Raw genomic sequence first — 24,662 nt, forward strand, 5'->3', positions numbered from 1 at the left:
GCAATTCAGAAATGGTAACAGGAGATTGTGTGAAAGTTTCAATGAAAAATACGGTTTATAACAATCATCTTGAAAAGATCTGTGTTCCTCTCATGTCATAGATATACCAGACGTTGAACAGTATGATGCAGGAATACCAGGAGGAGGCCAGACGAGTCTCGGAGGAGATGGTGGAGCTTGCTATCAGGAGGCAGTAGGGTCAAATAGAGGAGAATTTTACGGAAAAAGATGCACAGACTGATGTTTTTACAAGCATACAGATATGCAAACTTAAAAAGTGCAGCAGAAACCGCCACAACAAGATACAGTAGGGATGTCAAGCTGACTTTTAAGGCAGTCTTTTCATATTACTGTATGATAGTGATCATGGGACATTACCAACAGCTCCTGAAATTGTGGAAGTTAGATGTAAATTGAGAATAAAAGCTGTAGCAGTGGAGAATTTCTGAGGACAAAGAGGAGGTTAACAAGACTTTGTAGTAAAGTTACAGCATAAAATGCTATAATAAATCTCTTTGCTCGTTACCATAACACAGAAAGGCTCTTTACACGTTGAGGGAATCATGCCATGCTGACTCACTCTCACTACAGAAGTTAATGGTGCTTAGACACTCAAATGATAATGATTAAAAGATAGGTAATCTATATTGCGTATTGCATGTTAAGCGAATCACTGGCAAATACAGAAATTGTATGAAATACAATTATTTAAAACTGATTTCTTTTTTTAAAGTATGTTCGAAAGAATGTATCCTAATTGTGTCATTTGTATGAAAGGTGAAGATGTTACTCCCAGAAAATAAAATAAATATCCCATCCAGGCGTTTAACTCTATTTAAGAGGTCTCCAATAGGTGTGTGGCCTGCTGGCTTAAATAGGCTGCCAAACAACTTAAAATCTGGTCATAAAGAAAAGGGGAATACGACCCAAAATCCTGCACTCATTGGATATGTGGACCGTGTGGTTTACAGTAACTACTGGCCTAATTTGTGCAATGCTCAATCCTGCACTCATTGGATATATGGACCGTGTGGCTTACAGTAACTACGAGCCTAACTTATACATTACACAATCCTGCACTCATTGGATATGTAGACAGTGTGGTTTACATTTGACTACCGACCGTACTTATACATTGCACAATCCTGCACTCATTGGATATGTGGACCGTGTGGTTTACAGTAACTACCGGCCTAACTTGTGCAATGCTCAATCCTGCACTCATTGGATTTGTGGACCATGTGGTTTACAGTAACTCATGGCATTGAGACAGTGAGACATTGGCTCTCTCTAGTCATGCGCTCCCACCAATGTTTTTGTTTCTTCTGGTCCTTGGAGAAATTTATTTGAGAACCCCTGCCTCTGTCTGAAGGCATATGTCTTTTGTTTTAAGTTAACTTACTACTAATCATGGTCAGATAAGCTACACTGATAAGGGTAGAACCTCTAATAATGATCTGGAATAGGAGAGAAATATCATTGCCCGGAACATCATGCTGGTCCATCAAGAATGTTTGATTTCTCTGAAAGCAGCTTTTTGCATTTGGTTACAAATATGCAGGAATTTTACCACCCAAATACAGAGTCTTATGCAAATTGAAAAATTGACCACAACAAAGACACTCATGTTAGGTTCTGCTGTTACCTTTATACATTTATTACAAAGGAAGTTTAATAATGACTATTGTTAATTAAGAATATCCCTCTTACTAACTAATTAATTATTATTAATTATATGCAAACTACGGATCTCATTATTTGTTACTTTTCTCTTCATTATTTGAAATGAAAGCTTAATTATGTTATCCTAATTGAAACAGCATTTCTGTCTCCGAATCTCTGTTCATCAATTACTTTAGCCCTCTCGAGTTTATTTCTTTAGCCAAACAAAAATGGAATGTTTTGACAAAGGAGAAGGTAATTGAACTTGTAAACAGCCACATTATCTCTATTTGTGTTATTTTACATGAATATATTTCCCCATGTGTTACTGACCCCCCCCTCCCACGTACTCCTCCACATAAATTTTCTGGAAATATCAGTCGAAATTTCGACCTCAAAAGCTAACCATTAGTTATTCTTTGGTATTATACATTTTTTGTAAATTTGTAAATTGATGTGAGTGGGAAACATTATGACCATCTTTTGTACTTTTCCCTCAATTTTTTCTTACTTACTTTCTTTCTATTCTTTATTTCATTTTTAGTTTGCTAAAAGCAAATAAAATGATAAACAAATCATATTGTGTACTTGTCTTCGATCTTCGCATTGTCTTCGATCCATGTTGTTTCAGATAATTTCATTTTGAAATTTTTTGTTACATTGAAAGGGTAACAAGAAATAATTGGTGTTATAAAACATCTCACACAGGAATCGACAAGGTTTGACTTCGCAATGATATGAGGAATTGGAAATTGAATGTGAATTGGAAAATTGTCTAATTAAAAAAAAAATTATTATACATAGAGCTACTCTGAAACATAATGAAAACAAAAGGATAGAACCTCTACCCATGTGTCAATGTAGTGAGAAAAATAAGACTTCTTTTATATCTGCGATGGTGTTAGAAGAATGCACAGATTTGGTGTGACAGTGTTTCAACGCACCATCAAAGAAGATAAAGTGAAAGGTTACAATACAAATGAAGTGTTAATTTATGTAATTGAAAAACATATGTAAGGACTACTCTAACTTAATACTTCAATTTCAAAATGGAAAACTTCATAAAAAATAAAATTATCACATGTTCAAGAGAATCTGGATCTCTTTACGGCATTGGTACCCTTTTCTGCAGTGATAATTAACAGTGTGTTCGATGTGTGTCATCACCACATGGTACTATATGGCGAGCAGCATCACGCTGCTACTGCTCATGCGCATTACTTGAATATTAAAGACGTGGGCTTAGGTAGGCGGCGCCTCCTAAACATTAAACGTCCTAGCTAGACTTTACCTAAACAGAGTTGATCAGTCAGCTGGATTTTCATTCATCTGTTACGTGTTATGCATTCTTTCTTTTTTTTTTATTGTATTTCTCCAGATCAAAATGGACGTACTTCGATGTAGTTGCCAGTTTCGTCTTCAACTGTCAAATTTTCCCCGTTGCCATCCTGAAAGCAAAAACATTTTAAAGACAGAAAGAATGAATTAAATTGTGGATCATTAGGAGTGGGTTCATATGTAAAGTTGTCCACAAAAGCTTTTATTGTTGATGAAAATGTGGAAATTATTGTAAATCTGTAAAATTAACTGCGTTGAAAGCCAGTCAGGGACCCGTGGACAATTATCAGTCTCAAACTGTTATGAAAATGAGAATACTTCTTCTTTATTCCGTATTTATACCCGTCCCCCAATTGGCACATGGTGCCCCGATTTGTAACCCCCCCCCGAGCAACCTTTTGTGTAGACCTAATTATTGACGTAAAGAATAGTCTTAGATATGAATCAGAATGAATTATTTCATGCCAAAATTTTTTTTTCTCGCGGACCCGCAGACCTCCCCTTGAAAGGTTTCAATAACTCAAAAACCACACACACTCTTTATATGTCCCGGATCGCTCCTGCCAGCTACCAATTTCTAGAATCAAAATCAATATATTTACAGTCTCGTTAGTCACAATGCTGGTGGCTCTTCTCTCATAATACATGAACTATTGCGATGTTTTCAATGACACATTAATGTTTACTTCAACAAACCTGACCTACCGCATGTCCTGCAATAGAAACAATGTCTTCTTTAATTTGTTGAAATGATGGTCTATTTCTAGGACGTCTGTCCCAAGCTGACAACATCAATCCGTACCTGTATCAAACAGAAAAAGAAAAGAAAAATCAAACATCTATATTGTGAGCGAAACCATCAATCGAACACTGACAAGGCAAAGTTTATCAAAACATTTTTGAACGCCGTCTCAATGAGTTTTGTTTAATAAAACGTTCACGCATTATCAATATTGAGAATCATGCCTACTTTATGTATCATATTTGTGACATACGAAAACCATAACTGTTGGTACATTCACGGGGAATGGGGAGAGGGGGTGGGAGAATGAGGATGGGGTCTTGGAGGGGTTGAACCGAGTTAAAAATTGGACCAGTCTTTCAAATGCCTCAGTTGCAATCGTAATTTTCAATCGACCCTAACATGTAAATTAAGCTTAATCTTAGATGGGGCGGTATCTACACTACAAATGGTTCAAGTATTATCGTGCTATACAACACTAAAAGGTGATGTGCGTTTTTATGAATCTCAATTTCAATATCTAACCAAACATAATAAAGGTTTACGTCTCAACAAGATATCAAATGTTTAAGATATAAATTCACTTGCTAAACTCACCATCCTTCTGGACAAGAGAGAGGCTGACTAAGGTTATCATTAGCTCGTAAGAATGCCTCAATCTCATCGCACGTTTTACCCACATGAGGTGTCTCACCTATGATAGAAAATATGTCATTTTGAAAATAGTATTTGCTCTAATGATTTCTTGGGGCAGATTGTTATGTGATGTTTGTATACCGCCCTCTCCATTCTAGGACGGGTTTGGAGGTAAATTTAAATGCTCTTGATATGCTTACATGTTCTCCTCTTTTTCAACCTCACTTTCAAATTCGGAAGACAGTAAATAACACAAACTTGCATTCAGACTAGGTTGAGGATGTTCTTCTCGCCCCCACCCCACTCGACCAAGTGGGAAGTCGGTTCAACGACCCAAGGATCACACCCCTCATTTGTTAAACTATGGATCCGTCCCTGTATACAGAAACGTATTTGACTAACCGAGAGAAAATATTTCCCAGAGAAGGACACCGTATGACCACGAATCAGAACGATCGACGTATTCATCTAGGAAAAGTATTTCCGGTGCGAGCCATGCCACTGGTTTTGGTTTCTTGGAGGCCAAAAGGAAATAAATAGATAAATTAAAACAATGAATAAACAATCATAAAGAAATCGAAAAAATGTCATTAAGTGTAATTAATTTGGAATGCTTTTCAAACATAAATTGTTTCCATTTGTATTTAAATGGTGGCGCTCATTCCCATATTTAAAAATAAAAAGTAATCGGTATTTTATTATTAAATATACACATATGATTTCACTTCACGGTTGCAGTCCAAGCAAAAACAGTGTTTTGATATAAAACTCCATCATATCTTGTTCAGAAATACGTTAAAAAATAAATTAAAAAAAACTGCCAAAATATCAAGCTTAAACCAGAATCAATCCACTTTCTTTATTGTGAAATTGAAACATTCCTCTCTGTCTAGAAAAAATACTTGGACAGTCAGAACCGCAAAAAGGAATTTAATTATTTATGTTTAAGGGCAAAGGGGGACTATAGGCTAAGATCATGTGTAATATCTGTACATAATACATGAATCGCCCAATAACTTCAACCGAAACATGTGCAGTACCTAATTTCTCTTACGAATTAACGATCGTGATACTTCCCTTGAAGTCATCACTACATGGCTACGGTGAAAATGTATTGGACTAAGTATGAAATGGTGGCGCTCATACCATATTTGAAGATAAACAGTAATCGGTATTATATTACAATGAAAATGTATTAGACTAGGGAAGAGAGTCGATAAAGTTTGTTTATATGTGTTTGCTTGTTCTTTCTTTGCTCTATCTGTGGTGACGTTTCTTAAGAAATATTTCAGCTGTATTCGGAGGCGGTAGTGCTAATGTTCATTGATAGAAGCAACCACATCCAAACCGCTTTCTCTCTCTATCTGCCCCCTCTCTCTACCCACCTGTCTGTCTGCACCTCTCTCCACCTCTCTCCACCTTCTCCTCTCTCTCTCTTAAGACTTATTGATAATGTTATATACATGGAACGTAAATTAGTGCATTGAAACTGCATGTGGTACAATCTTATGTAAGTTGTTTAACAAATTATATTAAGCCATTTCAAGTTAAGGTTTGAACCCACTCCTACCCCCTTCCCCACCCCAACTGTATTATTGTTACGTTATGTTAAGTTGATGGTGTTACTTGACCTGTAGCCATCATCCGTTTGTCTTAAAAGTTGCATTTACTACTTGTCCTCTCTGTGGTTTAATCACTTAAAAAATATATGATTTTTAATTATGTCACTTTGAAACATCTAATTGGTAACAGATATAGCTGAAGAGATAGCCCGACCAATAAAGAGAGAAATTCTCAAACGATGTATTGTATTGCGTACGATTAGTGCATAGATAACGCCACACGCTCTGTTAATTACCATTATGTCGATTATTTGTAGTGACACAGCTTTCATTCTTAAATCAAGTGTGCTCTTAGTTTGGAGCCTCATTAAGGAAACTTACTTCAAAAAAACTTGTTTATTACAACTCGCCTAAAGTTGTGTATGATAACTTGTTTTATAACTATACTTTCAGTTTCTCTATTACGGTAACGAAGGTCAAATCCTTTACTATAACAACACTTGATATGTGCAATGAAGAGCTTGGCTTCATTTCCTCTACATACAAAAAGTTAACAATTTCCTGAACGTTTCCTTTTATTAGGCTTATGGAAGCTGGGTTTTGCAGATCGCTTGACAACAATATTGGTTTTTGTTCATACTACTCTCATTGCTTTGATGATGAATATTGCTGTTAGGCGTTGTTGCTAATCATATTGTTTCTACTGCAGGTGTTTTACCTACTCCTCCTTGCATTGTTGGTGGTTGTTGGTGTTATTGGTTCCATCATCTTAATTGTTTATTCTTGTAAGTTTTTGCTACTCATATTGTTTCTACTGCAGGTGATTTACCTACTCCTCCTTGCATTGTTGGTGTTGATGGTATTATTAGTTCCATCATTTTATTGTTTATTCTTGTTTGCTGTTGTTAATCATATTGTTTCTACTGCATGTGATTTTCCTACTCCTCCTTGCATTGTTGGTGGTTGTTGGTGTTATTGGTTCCATCATCTTTATTGTTAATTCTTGTTTGCTGTTGCTAATCATATTGTTTATAATGCTGTTGTTCTTCCTACTCATTGCATTGTTGGTGGTTGCTGTTGTTATTGGTTCCATCATCTTTATTGTTCATTCCTGTTTGTTGTTGCTAATCATATTGTTTATAATGATATTGTTCTTCCTACTCATTGCATTGTTGGTGGTTGTTGGTGTTATTGGTTCCATCATCTTTATTGTTCATTTTTGTTTGTTGTTGCTAATCATATTGTTTATAATGATATTGTTCTTCCTACTCATTGAATTGTTGGTAGTTGGTGGTGTTATTAGTTCCATCATCTTTATTGTTTATTCTTCTTTGTTGTTGCTAATCATATTGTTTCTACTGCAGGTGTTATTCCTACTCCTCCTTGCATTGTTGGTGGTTGTTGGTGGTATGAGTTTCAGCATCGTGTTTGTTTATTCTTTGTTTTTTGTTGCTAATCATATTGTTTGAAAGTTGAACACATTATCTTTCAAGAATATTAGTTTCCTTAGTATATCCGTAAAGGGATTCGATTCCATTCAGATAAAATAAGGCAGTTCTGTCTTCTTCTTCTTTATAAATGACAGTAGAAACTGTATATGAATAATGATGAGTGGGTGCATTTTATCCTTACATGTAAGAAGAGCTTGATCAATGTGATAATCCCTTTCCCTCCTGCTTAGCGAACTCCTCCTGAATGGACTTTAATTACTGTATCCTAATTCCCGGTAGATTACAGAAATTAATACTAGCGTTAAGCGTTACTGCAAAAACAAAATCCACGCCTTACCCTAGGCCTACAAAACATTTACATTATGTTAGATTATCTGAGTCGAAACAGAAAAGAAAAGGGCTCTCAGAGAAAACAAAAACCTAAACAACTCATAAACCTCCAATCGAACGATTGTGTAATAGTTTCAACTAACCTAATGACTAAAGCATGGCTAATTCCACTGACGCAATTTTTAATAACACAATGTTTGCCACATGCAATCAATTGAACTCTCAAAGCTTTCTGAAGAAAGAATTCTTAAGAATATTTGATGCAGACTGTAAAAACTTGTAGCGTGATCATAAATTTAATTGGAACAGCTGAAAGAAATGACCAAAACGAACAATTATCAGTTCCATCCACAATTATATAAATCTAAATTCAATCCCCCATCCCATTTGCCAAACGTCTGAGATGGTTTATGGGAGTTTACATGTTGTGGGCAAAGACAAATTATAAAAACCATGCACAATTATGTAATCTGAATTAAAACCCCCATCCCATTTGACAAACGTCTGGGATAATTTGTATGAGATCTGGGAAAAAACAAATTATTTGTCAATAAATCTGTGCTCAGCTATTGGACAAAAGATACCAGCTATGGTGATACACTCTGAGACAAAATACATTTCACTCAATGGGGCGGTTTTATACAGAAGGAAGGCACTAGCACTGTACCAGACAATAACTATGGTAGAAAATATCGATTTTGTTGTTGCAATTTAAGTATCAGAGGGAAAGTTTTTTATCACAACGCACGTATAAAAAAGTATACCATTACATCATTCAAAGATGTAGGTAAATGCTAAAAGCTCATTTAAGTGCCCCTTGAAATAATGTTAATGTTATTCACTGCCGTTTGTGTTACTTACCTTGCAGAGAATCTGTTTAACCCTGTGGGATGTTAGACGTCTCGGCCAAAAGTCGTAGAGTTTGCAATTTCCAGCGGGAGTTAACAGTACTTTTCGAGCAGAAAGTCCAGGGTGTCTAAACTGAAAAATACAGTTTCGGCAAGAATTGAAAGTAATATGATTGCTTCAAAACAATAACAAATAATATAATTTCTTGAAAGGTAATTTTGTCCATCTACAATATATGAAATGATATATAATCTTTTTTTTGTTTTCTGTAATTAATCTGTTGTGATCAGAGAGCATTTATTTGTGATTTGATATATTAGTAAATCATTCATATTTGAATGCGGAACCTTATATATTTGGTCGACAATTCTTTATCTCCAGTCTTTCTTCTAAGTTTCCATTTCAAAATTATTTTAGAAGTGAAAACAGTTTTTTATTTGGACGTGGGATCAATAGAAACGTTATGTAAACATTGTAACATTTTGTTAAGTTAACTGGTTCCACTAATATTTATACTACTGTTGTTCTACCTGTCTTAAATAAGCACAAGAAAGTACATTTTGTAAATGTTTGTAAATGTTTCTGTTGATCAAAGAAAATACATTAAAAACAACATGGATTCAAATCAATGTGTCTTTCCACAATAAACACATCATTTAAGGGATATCCAAGAGTTGAATTAAGAGAGCCCAGATAGTTGCAAGAATTCTACATACAGCTGAAACCCAAAATGTTAATGTTTCAATTAAGTTAGACAAAACTTGAGGATTACATATAGTAGAGCTTATAACTGAAATCAATAGCCTAACTGTACACAGATCAGTAGACTAACTGTGCACATATAAACAGCCTAACTGTACACATATCAATAGCCTAACTGTACACTGATCAATTGGCAATATTAAGCAAGATTACGACTTATTAAACGTACAAAATAAAACTCCATAATTTTGTTTTTGTCAAAAGAGAAACTAGAGTTGATAATATAAATTGCTACACCGATGATCACTTACTTTCTTGCTCTCGAGGAACGCCATACCATTAGCTACCCTTTTAGCGAATGAAATTAACAATGAACGTCGGTCCCTTGTCCGGAAAATCCTCTGATCATCAGCAAAAATATCACAACGCGATGAACGCTCTTGTCGATATGTCATCATAAGATAATCTCTCATTGATCCACATTGCACGTGCTCTTGGTATATGTAGTATGGAACTGTGTTTGAAATAGCAATTACAAAAGTTGGCCTAACAATTAGTTTTTCAGTAAAAAGCTACACGAAAACAAACCCACACGAAACAAATTGACATATCTATGATATAAATTTGGGATAGGAAGCTCTCTTAAACCGTAACAGTGTTTGCTCTGGTGGGATCTACACTTCTAATGGATTTTATATAAGTAGGTATAACTCGGTAGATAGTTCACTTGTTAGATGTTTGTTTGTTGTTAAATGAAAAGGTAATGTTTTTCTAAAATAAAAAAATCTTTGTATTTGGTCATAACTTAGTGCAAAATATTTTACATATACTACTCTTTTCCTTACAACAGTCAGTACTTGTGTTACCATAGATGGAAATGTTTAGCTACTTAGCGCAAACTATTTTCCATATACTACTATTTTTCTTACAACAGTCAGTACTTGTGTTACTATAGATGGAAATTTTTTAAATTGAGATTATAAATATTGAATTTTTGCTTGCCTAGTACAGGGCATTCACCCAACCGAAAGTAAAAATGTAACTTAAGTTCTCCGAAAAAGGAGGGTTCGTTATGAAACGTGGTAAAAGCGTATGTTTACGCATGAACGCTTTACGGGAAGTAAATATGGTATTCCTGAAAGAGGTGTGAAACTTGTAACATATCATATTGAATGCAGTTACAAACAGGCGCTCAATTTGTTAAAACTTTCACTTTTACCATTATCAACGGCAGCTCCAAAGAAGTTCACCAGATTTGTGTTTTTCTCCAAACTGCTGAGATAGGCTGCACAGGACTGGAAGTTATACAAGTCAGTCATTTGCGCACTGTCTGTTAAACCAAAAAAGAACCCCAAGAAAACATGACTTTTCATAAACATGAATATAAATCAAATTTCCAGCGCAGTTAAACATAACATTTAATGATGTGTGTGGCTCTTATTTATTTCGACTTAAAACAGACTGAAACAGAAGTGTCTGCAAGATTTGCATTGAAACATTGCAACAAGGCTTTTGTGAGTTACAGGTTAGCTCATTTACAACTGTATATGTGTACGTTTAGATTGTAAACTGCAAGTGAGTGAAGTCGAGCTAATTATCTACAGTTTTGTGTACTTGGAATAGATTTTTCTAACATGTAAACAATCGCTTTCAAAATCAATGAAACATAACCGCTAATCAGTCTCCATGATTTAAACCACAAAAGTTAATTAATTATAGTATCGATCAGTGACGTACACCACTAGAAAGAAAGAGTTTAATAGATCAGCACAGACAATTGATTACAAGAATAACTTAAAGAAAAAGGTATGGATAGAACAATAAACATATAATGAGCGTGTATTTAACATAAATAGAAAGATAGAAGGATAAAATCTGGTCATGGCGAAAATAATACGATGGAATATTTCAGATATTTGTAGACTAAAATAACACCCAACACTTTAATTATTCTTCATTGAGGCCTCCATGGTGTGAGAGCTAGCTCCTTATCTCAATGTTAGATAAGAATCCTGACAAGCTTTTTAAGAAGCTTCATACTTATCAACCGTCCCATTAATTAGGTTATGCAGGCTCTACCACAAGTTAGAAAGTTGGTTTTTCTCGACCAGATATGTTCACGAAAAGCCATAGCCCTTTTGGAGGCCCTTGTCATCTGCAACCCAGTGGCCCTATTAGCAGACCATAGACATTTCCCTATATGTATTTTTGATAACCTGGCACTTAGTTATCTGCGATATGGCTTTCTCCTTCTGGAAATGCCCGAGACGGAAGGCAACCAAAGAATGATGCGATTGTCCCTGATGGATAATGAGACTAATTAATTCTCTCAAAGACTATAACATACCCGTGACGGTTCTGGCAACAAACTGTGGATCATTAGACGGAGTTGATACAGCTTTCGCTGTCCATGTCGTAATGATACCATCACCAGCGAGTTTAGCAATCAGTGTCACATCTTTGGGAGATCTCTTCTTATGGTTTGCAATGCTTCGCCTTTTAGTATCTCCAAGATGTATTCTCTCTGAAAGTTAATACATTTAGTAACAGCAAAGAGAATTCAGTGATATAGGCTTATGTGATTAACTTTTGTCTTTCATTACATAGTGTAACATTTACTAAACCATTTTATACTTCTCTTGACACGTATACTCAAATGAATTTGAATGCATGTTTAACGTATACATAGATTGTTGCTCTGGTTCAGAACTGTTTCGTTTCCTCGTCAAAAGTAATACAAATTATTTACAGGTAATTAGCCATAACTATCTAGCTAGTAAACGAAAGTATCCACAGGATGGCGGAAAGCAGACATAAGGTTACACTGACACAGATACACTCGCATAGGCTATATATATATATATATATATATATATATATATATATATATATATATATTTATATATGAATTTGTAATGAGTTGAAAAATGCCTCTAAATCCTCCCCAAAACAGTGAAAATTCGAACCCGGGCCTTCCGCTTAATATTTGGACACCCTAGCCACCTAGGCCATGGAAACTGATTGTCTGTCCAGAGGTTCGAAAACAGTCATAAGGAAGGAGTTGTTAGTCCACTGTAGGCTTTTTGCCACCTGTTTAGAACAATGCTAGTCCTGTTTTGGTGACATATTTGCCTTACAGCCTCGGTCACACCTAAGCAATAATGATAAACTACAGCGATAACTATAGAATCGTTCCTAATGTAGCAGCCACACTACAACGACACCCAGCTACGATATCGATGACACTTACGTAAATGAGTTGTATTTATAGCTAATCGTTGCATGTATACATTTATGTTGCGCGGGAAAACCATGTAACGTCCTTTAGCTCTGCTAGCCTGGTTTTATACTGTCAAATTGTATATAGTGTTTGTGTCACATACGCAGTCTTAGGAGTACACATAGCTCCTCAATCAACAACAATGACAGACAGTGATGAAGAGTGGCTGCTGATGCTTTTGATGTGCAGAAGGATGAAGAGAAAAAGGCAAAGAAGAATCTTGGTCAACGAAACCTTACAAGGAACAGAGGAGCTCGGTGAATTCCACCGGCTGGTCAGCAACTATCTTCCCATGAAGACAAACTCTTCGATTACTTCAGGATGTCTGAAACCCCAGTTCCTGCAGATTTTGGAACTGGTAGGATATCTACAGAGGAAGGTCACACATTGTCCATGGACATGGGGTTCTTCTTGTCATACAATGAGTCATTATTCTGCACTTTGTTGATAAGCATTTCTCCGAGGTCATCCATTTTTGCGAGAAAATGTACCCTGCATTCACGTCAGATGTAAACATTGTCCTGATTGGTCCTTACATATTATTGTATAGTTTTTGGAGGATAATATATCATATATCGTTATAGTTAATGTTAATGTGTGACCCACGGAACTTAAATTTCATTTCGTTATCGCTTAGGTGTGACCGAGACTTGACTCTAGAGAATAATCATGATGCTAACCAACTCGAAATCACTTGTAAATCTTACAGCCGTATCTCTCTCTCTCCTCTCTTCTCTCTCGGAATATATGTATATATATATATATATATATATACATATATAATACGCCTTGTGGTGTGGGGGGGGGGGGGGTTTCGAAAACGGTTCAAGTAACTTACGAATTGCTCCGGTAAAACTACCCCTTTGTCCAAAAAGCGTTGACCTTCTGCTCACAGTAGAATTCCTAATAAGAGTATAGATAACACTCACAAGACTAATTCGAAATATTCGAATTGGGCTGTGCTTTTAAATGTAGTTCTATTCTTGAATGACAAAACCCTTGTACAAACTACTTACAATGATACATTAAATTGTACGAAATAATCATATAAAACCCAGTAAGGTCACATTTTTATCTATAGTCGTATTGTATAATCCAGGAAACACCACTTGATATATAGTATTAGGGTTTTATCATATTAACAGTAATGCTAATGCATGACAACAAACCATATGTCTTTGACATGAGAACAGTAGACGTACAGTTAATATATGAATGACAGAGAGTTTTGATAAGTTGCTTCCTAATTTGAGCAACACTGTGGCTAAACTAATAAAGCTAATGCTACGCTTACGCCAGGCAGTGGCTCACAAAGTGTGATATGTGATGTCTAGGTTGTTGTTCTCCACAACCTTTACCTAAGTTATTACAATCTTCCTGCTGTTTTGTCATTTAAACCAGATACAATTTAATGTTTGCTTAACAATTAATATTCTGTATAGTGAGAATTTCATCATAATGTAACAATTTTGCAGAAATATTTTTCCCACTGTGGATAATGTTTGTGAAGAATTATGAAAAAAAAACTATTTCAGCTAATGGTCCTCATGACATCATTTTTACTAATACGGCTAAATCTACTTAAAACTATCCATTTTGTTTGTAAAGATGCATATCATTGGGGTCATTTAAACCAGAGACAATTTAATGTTTGCTTAACAATTATTATTCTCTATAGTGAGAATTTCATCATAATGTAACAAGTTTGCAGAAATATTATTCCCACTGTGGATAGTGTTTGTAAAGAACTATGAAAAAAAAAAACTACTTACTTATTGTCCTCATGACACCATTTACACTACTGGGGCTAAATATATTTGAAACTATCCATTTTGTTGTAAAGATGCATATTGTTGGGGTAAAAAAAGATGCTACGATGATTTTTTTCAATCTAAGGAAGAAGAAACTTGTCATCAGCTATGCTTAGCAATCAGCTGTATAGTCACCAAATGAACCATTGCAACAATTGCTGTGCTTAAGAGGTAATTTTTGACAGTTTTGTGGAATAAACACGTACAAATTATGACAATAGAACATATGACAGCAAAACACTGCTCAAAACGAACTTGTTGGTTTGTGTATGTCCTATTCGTATGACCTTTAAGTTGGTTAGTTATTACAGAAGTTTTGAATTATTAAGGAAATATGGAATTGACGGTAGTATTTTATATTAAAGTTACCTTAAAGTCAGAACCCCCCTTGACTCTGTGAAGAAAACAACACAAAAACATGACCAATGGTAAGAGATCAACAAAGGTGAACAGACAGAAAAAACATAAAATCAGATGTTACTTATAGTTTAAACAATATAAATTGGTAAATTAAGCAAAATTGCAAAAACATGCAAAATAGATACAATAATAGACTGTATGTTACAGGAAATAATATCCAGCTTCTTGAAACAGGATTAACTCAGAATGAAGAAAACAAACTAAATTGAGAATTACACACTCTACTTATAAGAAGACTACGTTTATCTGTGACACAGGTTATGTGTTATTATTAAATTAATTGTGATCTAGTCTACGTTGTTAACTATAAACTCTCTGTAACTTTAACAATTGTAAAACATAAACAGTTGCAAGACAACTTGCTATTTTGATATATAACTCTATGTTATCCACAACTAAATGCTCATATCCAAGTAGATCATAATCTTGACCTCTCAAGTTTCATTGTAAGTAACGAAGTAATGTCAAAATGTTTGGAAATTTCCAGATTACATTTCTTTTTGTCCATTTGATAAATTCACATATGGAGAAGTTTCTATGTTTCGACTTATTGAGAAAACGTGTTAATTACTTAGTCTAGTTATACTCATTAACTTCCACTTAGTCGAAATATCTAGCGAACTGTGTATTTGAGTTGGAACATATCCAATATTTTCTTTTGCTTTTAAGTAATAGTATTCAGCGGGTAGATTTGACTGAAAAGCACAAAAGAGATTTAAGATATAGGGTAAATAAATGGAAAACTCACCTTGTATTTTGAGGTATCTCCAATATCCAACACCAATTAATACTAAGAGAATAAGTACGATGACAATAACCAAGACAACTACCGTTGCCTCACCCATCGTATATAAAGCTGTGTCTGCAATCAAGACAGTAAAATCACATGATGTTATTCTTCGTCTAAAGGTGCAGCAGTACAGAACTGATCTTGTAACTTTTCAAAAAGGATCCTCAAACGTTCGCAACACTCTCTTTAACTTCAGATTAGAAGGAGGAAACTATGCTCTTTTAGTTCGTCGCATGAAAAGGAGATTATTATCTGTTCAAAATTTGATAGGTTTTACAATGGCTGAATGGATGTTTGTTGTAATTCATTCCCAAATGATGACATTGCCTACTGTTAGAAAATTAACTTCGCATTGTACTATTTGATACTTTCGATTTTGATATCCGTCATGATGTTTAAGCCATTACAAGTACCGTTATTTATGTCGATATATCACTTTCGGTGATATTAAAGAAACATGACGTGATGACTTTTGAAATTCGTATATGCCTAGATGCATACATCCACAATGAAGATAATTCCAAATCTAGGTAACAAATATTGTTTTGGAGACCCAAGGGTCAACTTTGCTGTTATGGAGACCCTAGATATATATTTTTATTCTACGGTCACATATAACTATTTTTGCAAAATGATTCGTTTAACTGATATGTTACTTATGAAGTACGGCAAAATATATCAATCAAAACTCGCCGATAGGGTGTTACGCTGGCATTCAGATATTACCATGGACAGAAGTTTTAGTCAGAGATTTATACAAAGGAATTCAGTAATTTTAGAGACTGCAGCATGTCAAGTTTCGAGGAACAAGATAGGACAAATAGGACCGCGCCAATCTTTTGATTTATGACATGGCTGAAGATTCCCACTATGTAATTATCTCGAATGATTGTTTTGATGAACGCTAATGTCGGTAAAAATGTATCAAAACCTTCGAACAATGTTTTTATATTGTATACGTAGCTATTCTCAACAAAAACTTCCTTACCACAAACTTACAGTACATGTGCAGACACTTAAAAGTATGTTATAGATATCATGTATTACATTAATATGATGTTTATTATTATTATAATGGAAAGTGATCATGCTTGGAACGGGTAACTGTCTCGTCACGTGAGCTTTTACTATATTGAAAGAGTCATTTATCTCGTCAATGAAGCTTTAATTTTTGACATTCATTTTACATTTGAAGAGGACATGTTAGTATTCCCTTTAATGATACTGGCGATCATAAAATGTACGTCTACTAAGTCTTTTTACAACCATTTGGATGAGCATATTAAATGAAATGATTATTGAAGGGTCATTAAAAAGAAGTAACTGCTGGTGAAAAATATTTACTGGATAAGTTAAGATAACAGTAGCACGTAACTATTATCTGTAATTAAACACAATGTACTTTTTCTATGATAATTCTGTAAAACTGTTTGTCTTGCTGGAAATACATAACTGAATGAATGCATGAAGAAATTGTGTATAGCTAAATAGCAATGCAACCAGTTCTTGAATTACTTCATCAAATGCGGTATCCATGATTGACCAAGCCATATTCTGACACCATTATGCCATAAATGATAATGTGGTCAAATAGAGAGGCAATAGGCATGTAATCTTAAGATTATTGCTTACAGATTTTGGCCAAATCATAACGTTTCGTCCATGGGCAAGACACTATAATCACCAAGGTGAGTATAATTGCAGACCTGCGAGGTAACTTGCTGATATAGTGGCGTGCGCCGGTTTGCGGTTACACTCTTTGGGAAGTCCTCCAGAGGAAGTTTCTATGGGGCGCACTGTCGTGCTCCAGTAATATCTTTCTGAGTTGCGCCTATTTAGGTGTAAGGGTATGTAAAGTTAACAATGACCAGGGGTAAGTCATTGTAAAGTCGTGATAGAAGGCGGTGCCAGGACCTGAAACCCTCACCTTTTATTCACTTTTATTTCAATTTTTCTTGCAGATTTGTAGTTAATCAACACATTAAAATAAAATTTGGTAGATTGCACTTATTAACAGAGCCTATCATGACCAGCATCAAGGAATAGTGTAGTCGTCGTAGTAACGTTACACAACATATACCTTTAAGCATGGTCTGTATATGTGTAATTTCTAGCATGTTAACCATGACAAATATTGCAGTAAGCAATGACAGCGAGCAATATTGCATTTTAAAGGTATAAAGTTGATCGATGAAGTGTAAGATATAAAATGGAACAAGTCAGTCTAATCATTGGATATAACATAAAAATAGAATTTTGTTTTCGATATCATTATGGTATGGAGTTTTCCATGCCCTTGTAAACACTCAAGGGATATTGCGGTTACTAATTTTATATCCACTTTTTTTCAATTCATGTTTGCTCTCTTGTTTCTCTATAATGATTGACAGGTTATTAATTAAGTATACATGTAAACTCGGAATAGTAGCATATACTTTAAAATTGAGGGCGTCTTCCTTGTTCAGTTATAATTTGCCCCTTTGCTACGGCTTCCGGCATTCGTCACACGTCATTTCAATCGTCGATTTCGAAATCGCATTTTTGAGGCCCAATGTCGTAAGTTTTACCTTTTATCATTATATATTGCATGTATTAAATGTAAGATCAGTTGCATTAATGTTTAAGGGAAACCTATATTTTAATGTAGTGTTCGATAAGCCATATTCGCCGAGATTATGTTAGATTTTACACAGTCATATTTCTCCGTCACCATTGGTTTAATATGTGTCTATAAGTTACTGAATAACATAATTCCGTATATTAAGCGTCAGATTTCTCGTAAAATATTCTGGAATTTTAACTGTCTAGTCACTTCGAACCTGGAGGATCTAGGTTAAGACATATTCTTTCCCATGTGTATTATTTCCTTTGTTGTTTAAGTAGTTATGAGCCATGTTGGTGTAGAAATTTAAGATACAAATTTGTCTATTTTATGTATAGATTGAACCACCATCACCACCTCACCATACCTATATACCGTACTACACTACGTATATATGTTATACCAGGTTTTACGTTACGCCATCATTATTGCCACCTGTCACCGTCAAATTAATATCAGTGGACAGTGCGTTCAATACAAGGGTCAAGAGATCATCACAGTCGTGCGTTTTTGTTTCGTTTGTTTTGCTCTTTCGGATACATCTGCCATGCTAATTATTTATTGAAGTATGGACTGTGCGTGACGCAAACACGATATCACTTTAGTCAGACCACTTTTGTTTCAGCCAGCCATTACTCATTATTGTATGAAAGCTTAAAGTATTCGACACAACATCCGCGAAATACACGACACCGCTGCAATTGATTGAACAAGGACTTAAATTAAAATAATACTTATCGATACTGTTGAAGATTTGAAACCTCGAAAGCATATAGTCTGAGGTAAAGGAGGGATGTGGCAATACTTACCGTGTGGTCCGGTGTATTCTATATTCAATGTTAGATTTATACTGATTGGCTTCAAACTGATATAGACACACGATATGTTGACCTGATTGAGATACGGTGTGAATCGTAAAGTAGATTCAGAATCGAAGGTATTAAGTTTGTCTTCATTTCCTCTCTCCATGAGATTATGTACCATGAAGTGTTCAACTTCCACTTTATTGATAAACCATGTTAATTTCGCAGCCGGCCTGGAATTAACTGCAGTACACTTTAACTCTAGTTGCCTGTTCCGTTTGCTTAGTAGGTCAAATGAATTCGTTGGATTTTCCAGTTTGTAATTATTGTAATAGAGGGATAAATCTGGGAAAACTAAAATAAAGAGAAACTTTGCAAAAGAAAGATATGAAAGAATTGTTATATACTTGACATGGTATTCCTTGCACAGAGCATTTGAGAAGCGTTCTTGTTATCTATATATATGTGTAGGCCTTTGCTTATATGAAGGAACACAATCAATTCGATGGCATGTGGTTTCGAATCCCACCTCTGACACCATTACATAACAGTAATTAGTGGAAAGCTCTGACACAAGTTACAGCACAGAAGGGCTTAGCTTCGTAGGAATCAACTATACACACTTTCTTCATTGCCTTAATAAACTAAAACGTCATTGAACATTTGGTCACACTTATCCAGCTACTCTTGGATTTCACAGATTGCTGGGCATGCATTCTCTTACTAGAACTAAACAAAATTATATGTAAATCTCGTGTAACAGAAACGTTGCAAACATCTTTTTTGGCAATCGACTAAAGTGGCCTGGTGGGAAAGACTTATCACAAACTCCAGAATTGGTCATTCTATAAACGAAGTGTGAGTTCATTGTACAACTCCTTTCTTGACTTACCTTGAGTTGTAACGTTATAAGTCACTACAGTTGTCATGTTACGATGACAACAATAAATTCCTTCGTGATGAACAGACACTTTTGCGATAGACAGAGCATAATGTTTATTCTCTAACAGCTTGACACCAACAGGGATCGTGTGTATTGCGTATTGGTTAGTATAAAGAAGTGTATCATTCGCATACCACCTTCTACCTCTGAGAGTGGATCCATCACATTTCAAGATCACAGAATCAAATTCGATAATTACTACAGATACAGGATTTGTCTTGCATTGAAAAGCTCCAATCCTTTGTAAAGTACAAAACAAGAAATATAAGAATATCATCTTTTCTTCCAAAAATGATGCCATTTTTCACCCAGAAACCCTGCTCAATCACCTGATTCACAAAGAGATTGAAGTTTAACAGAGGAAGAACGCAGTTGTAACACAGCGAGAGAGAAACCGTTTACTAATTCGTAACCTATCAAAAATTATAAGCAATCTCTCAAAATTTATACAACACTTCTCAATACACTGCAAACCCCAAAAGTGAACTTCCTTATAAATAGAAACAATATGCTTTTATTTATAGAACACAAACGACAGAAGCAAGCAGGAAATTGTTAGCAGTTTGTATTTCTATGATGGGGTTAGAGTTGTATATATATTTTATTTTCTAGGCTTCTGATTCAAGAATTAGCTGCATATTCCACCAGCTTCTCTTTTGGGGAAGAGATTTATTTTTAAGGTTGTATTTATAATTTTTTCTCCTTTCCTCATTATCTCAATGAACTATTATACTACGTCTTCATCACCCATCCAGTTGCCTCCTTTGCATTCATACTATTCGACAAACAATTTAAATAGAAAAGTTAACATTGTCTAGAATTAGTCATATATCAAAGAGGATATGATAAGTGATATATAATAGTGTGCAAGTAGATCGTAACCAAACTAAATAATACTTATTGCGAAATCCACTCAAATACGACCTTCAGAAATGAATGCATCCGTTTTAGGGTGAAACTTTGCAAAGCATATTTCCAGCTTTGCCATACTTAAATCAACAAACGTGAGGGCGTTGTGGTCAAGTGATTAAGGCAGTGGACTTGTGATCTAAGGATTACAGGTTCGAGCCCTGGCCAGATCATTACGTTGTGTCCTTGGGCAAGGCGCTTTATCTCCATTGCCTCTCTTCACTCAGGTGTATAAACGAGGACTTGCGAGGTAACTTGTAAATATAGTTGTTTGCGCCGGTTTGTGGCTGCACCCTATGGGAAGTCCCCCGGGGGACACGTGGTTGTGGTGCACTGTGGTGCCCCAAGAGAGATTGATTGGATTGTGCCCACTTTGGTGTGTTGGTGTGACAAGTTACCAATGACCAGGGTTAAGTTGTAAAGTCGTGTGAGAAGGCCTTGGCCCTGAAACGAGACTGTTAACCTAAAACTTGAAACTTGAACGCAAAAGATCCCCCTAAATATTGTTCAACGTTCTACCTAAAGTCATCATTTGACAGCAAATTTAATTTGAAAAAGCTGATGTGTGGATTTCAACTACAAGACTGATGTAAAGGTATTTATTCTACTTAACATATGGGGGAACAAACTTGCCTGTTCGTTCAGAAAATTACAGACAAAATCAAGTTTTAATATACAACAGGAATGATTACAGGGTGTTATATGTTAGTGTTAAGGACATGAAGGGAGCACATCTGATCACTATATTCAAAACAAGTGCACAAAAGTGATATCGGTGTGACTAAAATCTCCAGTCATCAGACAAGGACTTGTCGACGGTGTTGGAAATAATGTTTTATTGAAACGTATGAAATTTTATGAACCAAAACACTCCAAAAAGTTGGCCTCTAAAGTAATAGCGATTCTGAATCAGTTTCCTTTGTGATAAAGATCTGACAACAAGTGTGACTGTCTACTAGAAATGTTGTTACCGCTTTCCGTGAAACTATTGTATTTTGTACGTCTTTTGGCTCGTTTCTGAGCTTTATCTGTGATTTATAAGCTCTGGCATTTGCCCATTGCCTGACAATCCTGCCCCCCCCCCACGGGACGATAAAGAGGGATCAAAAACAAAAGAAGGGAGGCTTTCGCCACATGATTCTTAAGTCATTCAGACCATGTTGATAGATTACGTAGCCTGTGAGAAGATGCCATCGATGTTCAGTCACCTATATGGAACATATTACAGGTACTGTGACGACTTCCTTGCAGATAATAGCCGAAGATGTTAATGGATTTCATGGAACAATCAAAAAAGTTGAAAATAACTTTACAGAGGTCAATAAATGCTTGCTGGTCGAGTTGCAGATCTGGGAAAGAAGGCGACAAATAAATTAGAACGTCTTCTGATGGTAGAGGGAAAGTATCTTTGATGAACAAGATAACAAACAGCAAGCTGTAATATCTAATTCGCTGGAACGTCGAAACAATATTCGGATCGATGGTTATCAGTTTCAGAGGATTGAAAATCTGGAAGTTGCCAAAGGTGGAATGCATCTCGTTGGTGTTCCCGACGTAAAAATAAGGACTGGAAGGTCATCGGTGAGTATAACAGACACTTATTGAAGCCGATTTCGTTCTACCAGGACAAAATAATAGCGTTAAAGCTGCTACATGTAAAGTTGACAGATAACTGATAATATGAACAACATTGTCTTTGTGGGAAAGCGAAAACGGTCCAAATAGTAAGCTCTTTCTTCTAAGGCGCTAGAACCAAGGTAAGGTTCACACTCTGGCAATGATGCGATCCTACAGTCTCTCGGAAACATCAGAGGATGAATCAGGTTATTGGAACCACGAACTTCAAATGTTTGATTGTTATTGTTGTTTTCCCCTAAGGACAAGAACAGGGCCGTAGCCTGAAGGAGGAGGAGGGGGGGGGGGGGGAGCAGCTTCCCTCTGAGATTTCAAATTCCTAAATTAACGTAAAGCATACGATAATGTGGACGCCTGGGCAGTTAAAAAAGTTATTTCAGTAGGGTTTGCGAAATGTTGAAGTACAACTTACAAGGCATGGGGAGTGCCATTTTCGGCAATCCGGGTGGGTTCTTTTTGCGAAAATTTTCTTGGTACGCTGATTACAGTTTTACCGTTATGTGACTGAAGGCCTGCATAGCCTATATACGTTGTAACATTAGGCATATGTTATAGCATAGGCCGAGTTGGGTTTAGGTTGATTACGTATATTGAGCGGGTGGGTACCCGGGAACCGACCGAACCGTGGATACGGGTACCCAGTTCCGATTTTTCGAACCGATCCCATCACTAAATTCTCAATATCCCCTCTGCAACCCACCAGTCCCAACAAGAAATGACAAAGGCCTATCTTTATTATCACTCTCACGATGCGAAGAAAAAGATTTCACGCATAAGTAATCAACCTTAAATCTGAACAATTAAATATCAAACTATGAATTATGTAATCAACATGAGTTCCATTCTGTCCACTATTGTAATTAGGAAGAGGGAAGGATGATTTGGCCAGTTTAATTCCTCTTATTAACTATATTACTAATTCACAAGATCCATACTCCAAATGGTACATTAAGATTTCCAAAATAGTGACTCGGGACAATCAGGCAGAGACGAACATCGAACTTTGCCTACGAAGAATGATGATCGCTATTTTAAATTCCTCTTACGAGCACCGCATATCTGCTGCCACTAACTATAGAACATTTCAAATCGGATGAACTTGAAAGTACGTTAAAAAATGGACTGACTGCCCTGTATGACTGACTAAACTTCCTGGACAATTTCAACGTCCCAACAATGACGTCACTATTGGGTAATTTAAAACTGATAGCCAAATTAACATATATACTGGGCTTCGATGTACTTACCTGCAAGTTCAATTATGTCCAGTTCTAGGGATCGTTGGTACGAGCACGATAAATGTAAATCTATTTCTTTTAACCGCAGAAATACAGTAAACTGTATTTCTTAAAGTGTCTCTAATGACGGGAAAATTTCTAATTAACAGTATAGAAATTCTTTATTGTTTATAGAAACGTCTGTTCTTCTCGTCTTAGTCGTTCGCCTCCTGGGTTCTGTGAATATATATACTTTCATGTTCTCAATAATCGTTCAATGTGCAGCGGCGTAATTGAACACCACTAGTGTTTTCATCAACTAATAGCGCCCTCAATTACCTTTGTAGTATAACTTTATAGCAGCATTGCTAAACTTATACACTTCGACCCCTCAACACCACGATCTAACAACTCCAACATAAATCGCCATATTGATTTCGATCGGATAATGCCATCAAGTTTGAAACGTTTCTACTCGACCGCTATCGATTTATTGGGACAAGTTTATATTGGAACCGCATTTCTTTATTTCGGACGATCTAAACTTTGTTCGAATTTGGTGAACTATCTTATTTCACAACATATTTTAATTGACTGTTTCTATAAAGTTCATTCACAACGGACCGACGCAGCGGATTTTTTTTTTACCATTGCTGTGCTAGAACGATCTGGTAAGTAAGAATTTCGTTTAAATTTAGATACAACCAAATATGATCGGTAGTGTTGCGAAGGTAAAATATCAACACAGAAATGCATAGTAGCTCTTCTCCAAACACACAACACCTGGCTCTGGATGTCATTCCCGTCGAATTGAAATTTTATGGGACGACATTGGCGACCAAGTTGTCTATTCGCTGAATACGGCCTTCAATAACAACGGTACAACGGTATGTCTGATGAACATGGTCGGGCAGTTATGACACCTTACTTTAAAACTATCAAAAGATACATAACTCGTTAAGTACCGATAATCAAGTTAT

General features: G+C 35.7%; 2 protein-coding genes across 4 annotated transcripts in view; one reads left to right on the forward strand and one right to left on the reverse strand.

Annotated features, from left to right (window-relative positions):
* The window catches only part of LOC139982577 (nuclear pore complex protein Nup160-like), a 32,594-nt gene extending 29,874 nt beyond the window's left edge, over window positions 1–2,720 (forward strand). The window contains exon 33 of the mRNA XM_071995492.1: window positions 102–2,720. Within this exon, the coding sequence (XP_071851593.1) occupies window positions 102–197 (96 nt within the window). The 3' untranslated portion in view covers window positions 198–2,720. The remainder of the gene's footprint in view (window positions 1–101) is intronic.
* LOC139982579 (fibroblast growth factor receptor 4-like) lies at window positions 2,448–20,460 on the reverse strand. 3 transcript variants are annotated; one of them, XM_071995493.1, is made up of 13 exons: window positions 19,871–20,460; window positions 18,985–19,332; window positions 15,532–15,645; window positions 14,733–14,757; window positions 13,391–13,455; window positions 11,620–11,796; window positions 10,492–10,602; window positions 9,584–9,786; window positions 8,583–8,702; window positions 4,781–4,892; window positions 4,340–4,436; window positions 3,697–3,802; window positions 2,448–3,110 (listed from the first exon to the last, which is right to left on the reverse strand). In XM_071995493.1, the coding sequence occupies exons 1-13, from the start codon at window positions 20,220–20,222 to the stop codon at window positions 3,042–3,044; spliced, it is 1,899 nt and encodes a 632-aa protein (XP_071851594.1). In that variant the 5' UTR covers window positions 20,223–20,460; the 3' UTR covers window positions 2,448–3,041. The 3 variants fall into 3 exon arrangements, with proteins under 3 accessions (XP_071851594.1, XP_071851595.1, XP_071851596.1); XM_071995494.1 differs by having other exon boundaries at window positions 3,706–3,802; window positions 19,871–20,443; XM_071995495.1 differs by lacking the exon at window positions 18,985–19,332 and having other exon boundaries at window positions 19,871–20,419.
* Between the last annotated feature and the right edge of the window lie 4,202 nt (window positions 20,461–24,662).

The sequence above is a fragment of the Apostichopus japonicus genome, chromosome 16 (genome assembly GCF_037975245.1).
Source record: "Apostichopus japonicus isolate 1M-3 chromosome 16, ASM3797524v1, whole genome shotgun sequence".
In the NCBI taxonomy this organism is placed as follows: domain Eukaryota; kingdom Metazoa; phylum Echinodermata; class Holothuroidea; order Aspidochirotida; family Stichopodidae; genus Apostichopus; species Apostichopus japonicus.